Raw genomic sequence first — 13,549 nt, 5'->3', positions numbered from 1 at the left:
GCTTTTCCATTGTGGCCGACGGGTCGCTGTCTCCGATCCCCACAGATTTTTCTCTCTCCGAGTCGGATGGTAGCTCTTTAGAGGGGGGTGACCTCAGTGAAAGGATCTTTAGTTTCTTGGAGTCATTGGCTTTGGCTACATGAACCGTGGAGCTCACATTTGTCTGAAGGATGCAGTTGACTGTTCAGACCTTTTAAAGAACAGGTGCCTTTGAGACCCCGGTCCAAGCTCTGGGTCCCGTCCCTGTTCGTTTGCATAAGTGGCAGCGACAGGCATGCAGTGATAGGGCTTGGGGAGGCTCTCAGCCCATCCTCAAACCTCCGGGGTGTGAACCCCGAGTTCAGAGCTGGTTTGGAGGGGGAAGGCACAGGCTTTGGGGTCAGACTTTGCATATGGCTCCACCAGTTACCATTGTTAACTTGGGTGAGTTACCTGAGCGATTTTACTAAGTTTTTTTTTTTTTTTTTTTACTAGTTAAAGTGGGACTAACCAACCTGCAGGATTGTGGAGATGGAATGAAAGCAGCAGCTAGTTAAGGCACTTAGCACATTGCAGGCACCCAGCTGAGTGACAGCTGACAGATGTCTATTATTACCCCAGGAAATGTCATTTAAAACCTGAAAGGAAATTTTAATGTCATTATTATAAGAGGGCCACCGCATAGATTTTGCTCAGGCGTCTAATACAGTGAGTTGGTTTGATTTTAACGCAGCCCTGCCCTTAACCTGCAGCGGTTTTATAGGCTCATGGTCTGTCTTTTTGTAGGAACTTGGCTGTGTTGTTCTGCCTCAGAGAAGAAACTCCTCTTGCAGGCCTTGCCTGGGTTGCAGCCTTTGAGAACAGGGGAAGGTCGGCACAATATCAGCCGCAATACAGCATGGGATTTCCCGAGAGGTCTTATTTCGAGACTTTATAAAAAACAAGAACCACATGGACCTCTGCATGGGAGATTGAACTGGCCTGAGGCCAGAGGGGAAGGATGATGTGTGCCCAACCCGCACCCAACACCACGGAGATCAGGTGGCAGAAAGTCTTATATGAGCGACAGCCCTTTCCCGATAACTACGTGGACCAGCGGTTCCTGGAAGAGCTCCGGAAGAACATCCATGCCCGGAAATACCAGTACTGGGCTGTGGTATTTGAATCCGGCGTGGTGATACAGCAGCTGTGCAGCGTCTGCGTTTTTGGGGTCATCTGGTGGTATATGGATGAGGGTCTTCTGGCCCCACACTGGCTTTTAGGGACTGGCCTGGCTTTGTCACTGACTGGCTATGTTTTGTTCGATCTCCTTGATGGAGGTTTTTTTTTAGAGCGGGCGGACCCGGTGGGCTGACCTCAAGAGCGCCCTGGTCTTTATTACTTTCACGTACGGTTTCTCGCCGGTGCTGAAGACCCTGACAGAGTCTGTCAGCACGGACACCATCTACGCCATGTCAGTCTTTATGCTCTTAGGCCACCTCATCTTCTTCGACTATGGGGCCAATGCCGCCATTGTGTCCAGCACCCTGTCCTTGAATATGGCCATCTTTGCTTCTGTCTGCCTGGCCTCACGCCTGCCCCGGACCCTGCATGCCTTCATCATGGTGACATTTGCCATCCAGATTTTTGCCCTGTGGCCCATGTTACAGAAGAAACTGAAGGCATGTACTCCCCGCTGCTATGTGGGAGTCACGCTGCTCTTTGCATTCTCAGCCTTGGGGGGCCTGTTGTCCATTAGTGCGGTGGGGGCCACCCTCTTTGCACTTCTGCTGGTGTCTATCTCCTGCCTCTGCCCTTTTTACCTCATTCGCCTACAGCTTTTTAAAGAAAACATTCATGGGCCTTGGGATGAGGCTGAGATCAAAGAAGACTTGTCCAGGTTCCTCAGCTAAGTTAGGGAACTCCGTTCTGTTAGTCAGACAAGCTGATGGACTCGCCTCCCAACTAGGACCCAGTGGAAGGCAGAGTTCCGTTCTGGAAGCAGCAGCCTGATGTGGTGGGAGAACAGAGATCCAAAGAAGAAGTGAACCAGAGGCTTTTGGTGGTGAAGGTGCTGGTCCTTTCTGTCGCTTGGTGGATGAAATAGCTTTGTGGGGCCCTCAGGCATGGTTACCTCCCGTGTCTCACTCACTGTAACAACTGAAGTGATGTGGTTTCTATTTATTAAAAACTAACAACATATCCAGCAAATTGTGTCTTGTTTTTTCTGTAAGCAGAAGGCGGATAGAAGGGGCATGAAAAGTGAAGAGATAATAAGAACGTGTGATTGTGTGTTAATAAAGTCACTTCTCTGCCCTTTTCAATGTACTGATTCAGGCTCCATTATTTATCTAGAGCTCAGATCCTACAACTCTGGATGCCATGTCTAGTTTTGTTGCCTAACACTATAGAGTTGGTCTCTTAACCTTAACTCAGAGTTTCTACGTGGTTCTTAGTGAAACATGTATGTGCCATAATATGCAGCAAAATGCCGGGGGAATCCAAAGAGGCTGGAAGTCAAATTGACCCGGAGTAGTAGTAAATATTTACTAGAGGAGATGGCATTTGAAGTTAGTCTTGGAGGTTAGGTGTGATTGAAGTGGGTGAAAGATGGTCTAGGGCAGCCGTTCTCAACCTGTGGGTCGCGACCCCTTTGGCAGTCGAACGACCCTTTCACAGGGGTCGCCTAAGACCATCCTCCATAACAGATATTTACATTATAATTCATAACAGTAGCAAAATTACAGTTATGAAGTAGCAATGAAAATAATTTTATGGTTGGGTTACCCGTGTTGCTAAGAAGTGATGCTTTTATTTCTCTGAACACAGACCTCTCAAAGATGTCTTGAGCACTGATTTTAATTTGGACTAATTACTAGAAAATCAAAGGGAAAGGTGGCATGAGGAACTGTATTAAAGGGTTACGGCATTAGGAAGGTTGAGAACCACTGGTCTAGGGTGATCCTTCCTCTGCCCCAGCAGACCACCTAGTCAGAATTTGGGCCTGGTTTCAGATCTTTAGAATGCCAAACAAAATTCTAACTGAAATCTCAATAGCTATCAATGTGATTCTTAACCTGAAATATGACTTGTGGATTCTGTCACAAATTAGGCTCCCCGAAACACTGCATGCAGCACATCTGTTCTTAGCAAGCACAAAGGTGGCAGTGTCAGATGGGAGTTCCACATTATGGGGAGGAAACATTCAATGGGAGGCTTGAGTAACCATTAGGGGCCTGTGAATATTTGGGAGTTTGGGCTTTACCCTGAAGGTAATGAGCAGTCCAGCTGACCTGAGGGGGAGTAAGTGGTCAGATCATAGGCTAATTACTTCATTGCATTGTTTCATTTTTTTCGTCTGGAAAGTGGGAATGAAAGTATCTCTAGAACTGTGATGATTAAATGAGATCGTTGCAAAGTACTTTGAAGAATGCTGGACACAGCACTGTGTATGTTACGGCATATTACTGTTCTTACTAAGTTGACATGTAGGAGACTTGTGGGCAGAGACAAGACACAGAATACATCAGGTGCCCCAGAATAGCTGGTCCTTCATGTAATCATTCCCCTGGGGGCAAGTTCCTGAATACTATCCCTTCTCTCTAGAAGTTAATTTCAAATCAAATCTCATCAGGGCACCCGTGTTGCTAAGAAGTGATGTTTTTATTTCTCTGAACACAGACCGCTCAAAGATGTCTTGAGCACTGACTTTAATTTGGACTAATAACTAGAAAATCAAAATGAGAAAATCAAAGGGAAAGGTGGCTGGCCTACGAAACAGCCAGGACTAGCAGCACGCTGGGCCTGAAGGAAGGCTCCGGGGAGATACAAAGTCACTGCCTAGAACAGTGCTAGCGGTACAAGCGAATGTGGGTTAGCTTCACAAATCTTGACATAGAGGAGCAGACCCCCTTTGAAGTTTGAGCAGGGCAAGTTTAAGACATAAAAACTGAATTCTACACACTTTCTGCATGTAACACCTAGAAGTTTCATAGGCCAGGAATATAAATGGATTCTAAAAAGGTTTGGGGGAAAATGCAAATAAAAAAGCCGTTAAGTGTTCTGTAAGAAAATGTTGAGAAATCCCAAGCTTTTGAGTGCTGCTACGTGAAGGATGAAGAGGTTCAGGGACTGTAGCTGGGATGGAGGGATCAAGGACAGGTAGAACGACAAGGCGGCAGGTGTACTTTATTTGGGGGCATGATGGGGCTGACAGGTGATTGCCGTGTGCAGGGATCTGAGTGTAGCAACATGCACTGGTTCTGCATGAGGACCAAACTGGTGTCTGTGCTATGCCCGTATGCTATGTCAGTCCTGCAAACTTTTGAGTGAGCCTTTGGGCAGCTGGCTTAAGTTGTGGATTTAAGAATTCATGCTGAGCATATTTGAGGAAGCACACGGAGCCATCATTTGCACCTTCAAAGCCAAAGGCTCAAGGTCAAGAAAAACAAAAACAAGCCAGCAGAGGGCATCAGTCACACAGTTTTACAATATTTCAAAGACTGAATGCAGGAAAAGGGGCTGGGACACAGTGCCATCTTGTGGAAGTTATTGATAGTCCCTTTTATAAAGAAATTTAATAAGAGTCTTGGGATTCTTGCTGAATTGTGCTTTGGGAACTAGCTGAGGTCCCCACAAATTCATGAACAAGCACACACCGACCGGTATTTGATAAATTATAATAGCTACATTTTCGAGCACCCAGAGTGTACCAGGCACTGAGTTGGGCATTTTATATACATTGTCTTACCTATGTCTCTTACTCCTGCCATGCAGGTATTATTTTTACTTAAAAGTTGAGTAGACTGAGAATCCCCCCAACATCTAACAAAATCTTTACTGTCCACCAAGGCCTCTTTCTACTCACTTTCTACCATTCACATTTTATGATGTTTGGCCTCAGGAATTTATTCAGCAAATTTTGAGCACTAAATATATGACATACTATTTTATGTGCTTGTGATATGTCTATGACTCAAAGGTCCTTGACCTAAAAGAGCTTACATTCTAGCAGAAGACACAGAATAGACATAACGTAATAAAAAGCCATGGGGGGAAATAATGGCATTAACTAAGGGGGTCAGGGTAGGTGTCATGGAAAAGGTAACATTTAAGCAAAGACTTGAAATGTGTGAGGGGATAATCTGGATCCCAGGGGAAGAGTGTTCCAGGAAGAGGAAAGAGCTGATACAAAGGCCTGAAAGGTTAGCATTTCCATCATGTTAGTTGTAGCTTCAAAAATATACTGTCTTGGCTGTCACCCACTTCCGTGACTTGTTACTGTCTTGAGGATTCCCGAGTCTCTCTGGCCCCTGGATTCGCTAAGGGTTCTTTACTCTGTGCTTGCTCATGGCTCCTGCTCACCAGGGGCTCTGAAGATGGGACCTGGGTCTGAAACTCAGGACTCAATACAACGTACTGTAAAATTGGATTAAAAACAATAGAAGTAGCAGTTTATATGCTTGACTCATTTAACCACCACCATCTTATCCGATATTAATACGTCGATAGTACGGCGATTCAACAGTAACTTGTAATATAAAAAAACCAAAAAATGGGTGTATATGTGGGTAGAGGAGGTGGCTGGTGTGTCAGATAGAGGCTGTCATATTCTAAAGGGCTATGGAAGCATTTTTCTTTTTCAGCAACCTTCTCTTCCTGTGAGTGAGGTCCACGTTTTTAAAACAGATTCACAATTGTAAAGATTTACTTCAGAATCTCATGGAACTGCACTGAAGATTCCAGTACCCATTTTCTGAGTGGTTTTTTTTTAAAAAAAAAAATAATAAAAAACAGTTCTAAAACAGATGTTGGCCAGTACAACATTTTTTTCAAAGTCTAGGATGAAAAGCTACAAGTACACCATACCCCAAAGCCACTGGAAGTGTCCGTATCTGCAAACGAACAACAGACGTTATTTCCTTATCTCCTTGTGGCTTTCAGCTTTGTAGGATGCTTGTTGAAACATCTCCGTCAGTTGTAACTGTGGTGCCCAAAGTTCACAGACATTTACTTACCAGTGAAACTCTGTAAGGAAAGGACTGGAAGTTTGATTTTTCCTTACCTTTAGTTCTCTTCTCTCCATCTCTTAGAGGTCTTGGGTTTTTCTGGCTGGAGCCTGGGGAGCTCTAACAACCATCACTGGTCCAGTGGAAGACCGCTACAGGTACCATCTGAACCTAAAGACTTTTTATTAGAAGCCAAAACAAAATTAAGGGACTACTTCAGTTTCAACACCACTGTGTCGTTTTCTCAACCAACACTTAAGTAATTTAGAGTCTTGTGTTATGGCATTCCATTAGAAATGCAAAGTTTGGTTTCTGATTGGCTGAAATGAGTTCTATTGTTCCTTTCTTTGTCAGCGGTCAAAGCCAGCATATTCTAGAATGTTAGCTTGCAATGGGTCAAGTGGATAACCTGGTTCTAGAACTCAAATAGCTTGCTTTATGTTGTAAGCTACTTTACTCCTGCCACTGCTCTGGGGCTCCCAATAACTAGGATAGTATTATGAATTCAAGGCAGGTTTGATGCATAAATAAAGGGGTGAGGGTATTTAAGAAGTGTTATTTTTATTACAGGTACAGTGGTTCATTCCTTCTGATCATCCAAGTTATGGTCAACACAGAAGAATGCTATGTTTTTTAAACTCTCAAATGTTGAGTGAGGAGGTCAGGGCAGGGGACTTGGGTAGAGGCATATTATGAAACTTAGAAACACTACAAACAGTAAATACACATGGAAAAATCTTCCCATGTTTTAATTTTATTCCAGGCTGCTACCTCCCACTTTTTTTTCCTAAGGTGAGGAAGGGACCACACTTCTTTGCTGAGATGGGTATGGTTGCCCAGGAATTGGTCCAATTCTGCTACGACTTGAGTTTTCTTTCCTCATTGCTCACCAGGTCACCTAAGTTTTAAAGTCCTCTAAGCTGTGTCACGCTGCCTATGAAAATAAGTTCACGATGAAGACAAAGTGGAAATGTATTAGACACCTAAAAAAGGTGAATCGGTGAAAGCCCTCCTGTTGAGAACTGTTTCGGTTTGGGGAGGTGGTGTGAGATCATCCTGAAACACTGTCTGTTGTGACAGGAAGGCTCTCAGGTGGAAATCCCATCCGATAAGAATAGAAATTACAGGATCAACCACCTGGGCTGCAGGTGCAGAGGGCCAGAGGCTGGGGGCTGTGTTATTCTGTGTCAGCTCATCACCTCCACGTGGACTCGAGCTTCAGTTGATGATCCCCTGCTTTGGTGTCCTTGATTCTTCTTAGTTATCAGGGCTTCTAACTCATAGTCCCTGAACCTGGGATATAGGAAAAAACGGATGTGTTGTGTCATATGAAAATTTTAACCTGAGAAAGTGTATTTTTCATTTTGAGTAGAAAGTGAAGTCCTTAAGATTTTTATGGTCCAAAGAAAGAGCATTGTTAGTGAGGGGTCTTGAATTGTAGGTTCCTCCCCAGGAGTTCCACATGGACTCTTTGCCAGAGCTCGCCTAGGGTAGACACAAAGGAAATGGAACGCCAATTCCTGATGAAAAACACCATTTCTTACTTTGCAGTCCAGTAGGTTCCTGTCTTAATATGCTGAAGTGATCTCATCCAATGTGAGAGTCTTTTACATTCATGTTTAGACCATGTCCATCTTCAAAAAGAAAATTGTGAATTAAACTTCAGAAGGATTCAGATCACAGGTTTTTTGGGATGTAGTATATTACCTTAATAAACATTTTATTTGGATAAATCTTTGGGTGCTTTTTAAAACAATAGCTTAAAATTTTAATGGTGCAATTGCCATTTGAGGATTAAGGTATCAGAAAAAGTTATTTCCCTCCAGAACTCACGTAGATTCCTTTATTCCAATACTTGACTGTCATCAAAAATCTTTCTTCTCAAGGTGTCATTTCCTTGCCTAGTACTTTTATTCTGAACAATATTTTCCCTCTAAATTTGCCAAAATAGAGGCTTATGTGTTTAGGACCTACAATTTCTTCCATGATCTTACATATTTTATCTCCTACAAGAATATTTAGAAAAATAACAGAAATAGCAAGCCATTTTTAAAAAACATATTTTTATTGATTTCAAAGAGGAAGGGAGAGGGGGAGAAAGAAATATCAATGATGAAAATCATTGATCAGCTGCCTCCTGCACGGCCCACACTGTGGATCGAGCCTGCAACCCAGGTATATGCCTTAAGAATTGAACTATGACCTCCTGGTTCATAGTTTGACACTGAACCACTGAGCCACACTGGCCAGGCAACAGCAAGCTGTTTTTATGCAATAATTATTAATGGGATTCTTGGAGGCAGGTTGCAATGAATCAGCTTTCTTTTCTAGGCACCCAGAATTTTTACTGCATCTTTTCATATTTTTATTGGACAGACATTTCAATTGAAGATAGATTATTATTCACACCAAATAGCACCTTAAACCTCCATGCTTTAAGAACCTAAAATCAATCGTTTTTCAATTTAAGCTCCTTTAAAGAGCAAATTATGTATTTTTTACCTTACCTGGTTTTAGTTGAAACAAACTCTTTTTTTTTTTCATTTGGGTCTTCTTTAGAAAAAAGAAACAGGACACATTTCATTTTTTAAAATATATAGAATAAACTTTGTTTTTATTATAGACATGGATCAAAAATAAAAGTTTTTATGTACATATGACATATAGTGCAAACGGAAAGGCTTTAAACACCACGATGGACATGCTGTTGGAAACGAAAGGAGATGGATGATGGGGGTTAAGATGGTCGTCCTGGAACGGCAGGAGGGGGTCGCCTAGTGAAAACAAAACAAAACAAAACAAATAACAAAAACCACACACACAGATGCAGAGGAAGCAAACTATGTTTGAGTTACAAAACAAATCCAAATAAGAACATGCAAAATTATCCCACGAAAGTCCAATTCAAATTAGACCAAAAAAGCATGCAGACACGTGGGGGACACGGGAGAATGCCATGTGGCAGTTAGCTGTTCCCAGTACTTTTTCTGGCGATCAGCAGTGTGGCTAGATAGGAGCCGTTTGAGTCCACTCCAAAATCTTATGGAGGAATCCATGCAATCGCATTCAGAGAACTGGGCACAGTACCAGAGCCAAATACCTTCATGACTCCAGTATTTGTTTCCCACCCTGACTTTGGGACATTCTCTTGTTTCCAAAGATTTCCATATATGTTGTGCAATCTCCACAGGGGAAGAGGGAGTTGATATAGAAATATGACAGGTGACATTTTTTTTTCAAGATGACATTAAATGAGAAGGTGTCAAAAGATCAAATGAGCTATGTGATCACAATGCAGAAAATGTCAGGATTGGAGAAAAGGATTTGCAAGTAAAAATTTGCTGCGGGTGAATATCCTGATGTGAGAGCCTTTCCAGGCCCAGGGAGACAAGGTGAGGCCTGGTCCATGGTGACCCCAGGATTTTGTAGAATTTCCCTCTATCACAGAGCTGGGTGCCTCTGAAGTTCTGAATGGTTCTGACCTGGGTCCAGGGTAAATGAGATTTGGCTTGCTGTTCTCTCTCCATGCCCCTAGCCTGGCTTGCATCTTGTCAGGCCCATAGGTTTGGAGATAAGTTTCCAGAACTGTGCTTCATTTAGACATCAGTCTCTCTGGGCGTTTCATGGCTGGAGAAGGTCCAGTAAAGTCTCCAGCACCAGGCACAGCTCTGGTTTCCGGCAGTATCTACACTTCAATTTCCTTTTTCTAACCAAATCGGGAACAGGCTCAACATTACCGCAAGCCATGAGCCGGAGGTTAGCTCGGTCGGCGCCCTACCCTCTGGGGGACTTCTCTGGGGCTACGTGTTCAACAATATACTCACTTCCGTCTTACTCTTGTAACACTTCAGTGAGTGGAGCAATGAAGTCTACAAAGAAAAAACAAACACAAAACAAACTTCTTTTTCATTGTCTCTGAGATGTTAAGGAGCCAAAATGAAGGGGCTATATCTGAGCAGTGGTAAAAAAAAAAAAAAAAAAATCTCACCTCCCCGCAAGTCCAAGACCATTTTTTTCTTCGGTCCAATTTAAGCTGGCCACACTAAAGAGACCTCCCATCCATATAACTGACAAAGAACTTGTCATTGGTACCTCACCTTTCAAGCGAGGAGGTAGGGGGGCTCTGCAAGCCTTGAGCTGTGGAAATCCAGGTAATGGGTGTCCCTGGTGTTTTCATGAAGAAAGTGGAATTAAATTCCAGGCAGGCTCAATGAGATTTATTACCTGCCCAGCAAACAAACTAGTTTTGAGTTCTGGAGGGGCTTTGGGACACTTTAATGACCTCAGCGGGGTGGGAAGGTAAGCCATTAAACTGAGCAGCCAGTCCCCAGTGCTGAAGGGACATTCTGTTTGCATTTACCACAGCGCTTTTCTGTTGGAGTTACTGTGGTGCTCTAACCCAGACACAGGGCCTGAAACTCCATGTCTCGGAATACAGGGTAATCCCCCCAAATATGGGTTAAATCTGAAAAAGATAGAAACATCAATTGAGCTATCAGCTGTTAAAATGTGTATACATTTTTGGGGGACACCCTGTATATTTCACCAACAGGGAGAATATTTGCTTCTAACCTCAGAATGACGTTTATCCCCTCAGACAACTCTGTCCTTCCCTCTTCACTTATCCTGGGTCTAACTTTCCTCTCGGGGCCCATTAGGTCATGGATCACGGCATTTTGGGTTTTGCAATTTCCTTTCCATTATTTTCTATATGTTGCTTGCGCCATGCTGAAGTGCTTGAAGGCAAGTCCTGAGGCTATTTGGGCCTTTTATGTAAAGAGTTCCAAAGGTACCCGATACTGTTGCCACCTCTAAAATAAAAGTCGGAGGACTAGATTCGAACACTGAGTAGCTAACAAATTTCAAAGCCCCCCCATGGCAGTATTCACCATGTGACTTAATCGACCTAACCAAGATTATAATGTCAGGTTCCATCTTCTTAAGCTTTCTGAAAAATAACTTCCCAGAGTTGTTCCGCAGAACAGGAAGGTGAGGAGACAGGAAAAACTGAGTATGGAACACGGCATAATTCATACAGAAAAGACTCAAGTATCAATGAGAGTGATGAGTCACCCCATTTCTCTGGGATCTGCCTCAGTGCTGCCATCCGGCCTCACGGTGACACTCCTGTGGCAAGATCCCTGGCAAGGTCTTCCTCAGGACATTTTTCTTTTCTGTCACAATCTCCCAAAACCTTCTCTGCTTGCTTTCTTGGCCCATCATTCAGGGAACTTAACATCCTAGAGCAGCAGGGAGCCTGAAGTCTTGGGCAAGAGGGACAAGAAAGGCCATGCAAATAGGCATCCTTCTCAATTCTTCTCTGATGCTCTTTTATTTGAAATCACGCCCGAGCCTTTCCTTTCTGAGAATAAAATGGGGGTGATGGAATTTTTGAAGGAGCTCTTGTTTGGAGAGCGAGAGAGAAAAGGTCTTGAAAATGATCTGTCTCCTCCACAAGGCTCGCTAAGACTCACTGTGTGCACCTCTCCAAACTGCTTCATGCCGCCTGTTCCCAGGTGACCTTCCTGCTCAGGTCCAAACACTCCTGTGACAAAGCACCAGAGCTCCAGTAGGACTGTCCTAAGCTGGGAGCGCTGGCTGCTCTCACAGGTGACCGTCTCTGCTGGGATGGTCACACCCAGTGCCTTTTCCCGCCAGCCTGGGAAATGCTCCATGAACAGAGCATCAGCGGCCAAGTGAGTCTGAGAAACATGGAGCACAAACCCTCTCCTGGAGGCTCACGATGCAACCTGATATTAACGCTTCTGTACAGTCTTCCAGTAAAGAATAATAATAAAAAAATAATAGAATTTTCAGTCATCCTTTCCCAGGTACATTTAACCAAGAAACCCATGTGTGTGTAAAACATTAAAACCTCATGGAATGCACTCTGGGAAACATGCGCCAACATCTCTTGCACGTATTCTAGTTATTAGGCATCGCAGTGTGAAAGATCACCACACAGGGTCTTCAGAGGGACCGTGGTAGGTGTGGGTTGTACCAGGAAGGAGGGCACCACAGCCATCTCACCCAAACATCTGGTGAGTTTCTCAGCAATTCAAAGATTCCCACAGAAAAACACGATTCTGGAGAACTAATTGAGAAGATATTTACACAGGTGCCAGTACTATTTTAAAAATAAAAATGGAAATCTGTCACATAGTTACACTAAGGTCCCTTGGTTTTGGTAATTTCTATTAGAAACTATTCTGAATGAAGAATCATACAGTAAAACACGCTCCCCCCCTCACCTGCACAGCACCCCACACATATGCACAACACGGCTCTCATCCTGACTCTCTCTCCAGTAAGCAGCTGCCTTTGAAGGCAGCGATGGATCCACGTGTGGGAGAGGGACCAATTCTCAAAACTCTTAACGATGAGTCTTTCTTTATTCTCTGGAAACACAGGAGGACAAGGATGTGTGTAACTACTGAATGCTCTTCCTTCCATTCTCCTAACATTGGGGAAATGGAAAGGGGTTAACTTGTCCCCTTAATCCCCAATGAGTAAACGATGGAGGCCAACTATTGAGTCAGGAACTCAGTATTTTCTGTAAGAAATGCCTTTTGTGGATCTAACGTATGGGCAAAGTATTCTTCTTCCCTCTGCTTCCGAGGGTTTTCCATGAACACTCCTTTGCAATAGCAAAATGCCACAGTGCCTCCTGGCAGGTGTCACGTCACACCCTCCAGCTGTCGAAGGTTTGGGCCCTTCTCGAATCTAGTCCAACAATGACTTCAAGTCAGGGACAAAGGTCCCCCATTCTCCTGCCTTTGACTTTTCCCATTTGCTGCTCCCTTTAAAAACCTCGTTCTTCCCCGAATTAATGACAGTAATGCCAAATGTTATTCTCCACGTTGGTAATTCTAGGCCAATTCGATCAAAAGAGTTAGAAATATTTACAAGTCTCAGATCTTTACTGTTATGCACAGAAATGACTCAAATACATACAAAAATGAGGAGGGGGGAGTCCTTCAAATGTTACCATTTATTTCAGGTTCAGAAATACAGCTTCACATTTTCACAACAGGTACATGTGGCCTTCACGACTGATACAGGCTTCAAAATTTCCATTTGCAGAGTCCATCGACATACCAGCATTAAGAAACCCCAAAGTGCCAAGAAGACAGTGGAAAGTATTCTGGCTCAAATTAATCAAAGACAACAGCAGAGACGAGGTTTTGCTTCTGTACACTGCTTCTTCATAAAAAGGCAAAAGAGGAATTTGATTTAAAAAGGGGAGTGAAAATAACATAGACAAGCAAGCAAAACACAGGCTGTACACATGAAATCCAACCCCAATGCAATCATGGTGGAGTTTCTGGTTGGCAGAAATAATTTTTTATCACGTTGGCAGCAGACAATGCAAGAGGTTAGACAGAGTAATTTTTATCATAACTTTCAAAACATTACATAATGAGCAAAGTTGGAGGGATTCAAGGATAAAAATGAGAGAAATGGATGCCTTGAGGTGAGCCAGGCGAGAAACCCAGACCGGAGAAGTGAAAGGTCTCACGAACATAGCAGAATGAACAGGTTTCCGACAAACAGGACTGTCCTCGAGCTTCCCCTCTCTCAAC

General features: G+C 43.5%; 1 protein-coding gene across 1 annotated transcript; it reads left to right on the top strand.

Moving 5' to 3' along the window:
- Positions 1-230: 230 nt before the first annotated feature.
- Positions 231-2,169, top strand: PIGC (phosphatidylinositol glycan anchor biosynthesis class C). The gene is given in 3 exon segments (XM_015566053.1): positions 231-423; positions 766-1,308; positions 1,310-2,169. Coding segments are annotated over 2 exon segments (891 nt in total). The 5' UTR covers positions 231-423; positions 766-979; the 3' UTR covers positions 1,872-2,169.
- Positions 2,170-13,549: the final 11,380 nt, after the last annotated feature.

This window comes from Myotis davidii, unplaced genomic scaffold (genome assembly GCF_000327345.1).
Source record: "Myotis davidii unplaced genomic scaffold, ASM32734v1 scaffold580, whole genome shotgun sequence".
NCBI lineage: Eukaryota > Metazoa > Chordata > Mammalia > Chiroptera > Vespertilionidae > Myotis > Myotis davidii.
Note: the sequence above shows the minus strand (reverse complement) of the source record. Positions and strands in the feature narration are given on the sequence as shown.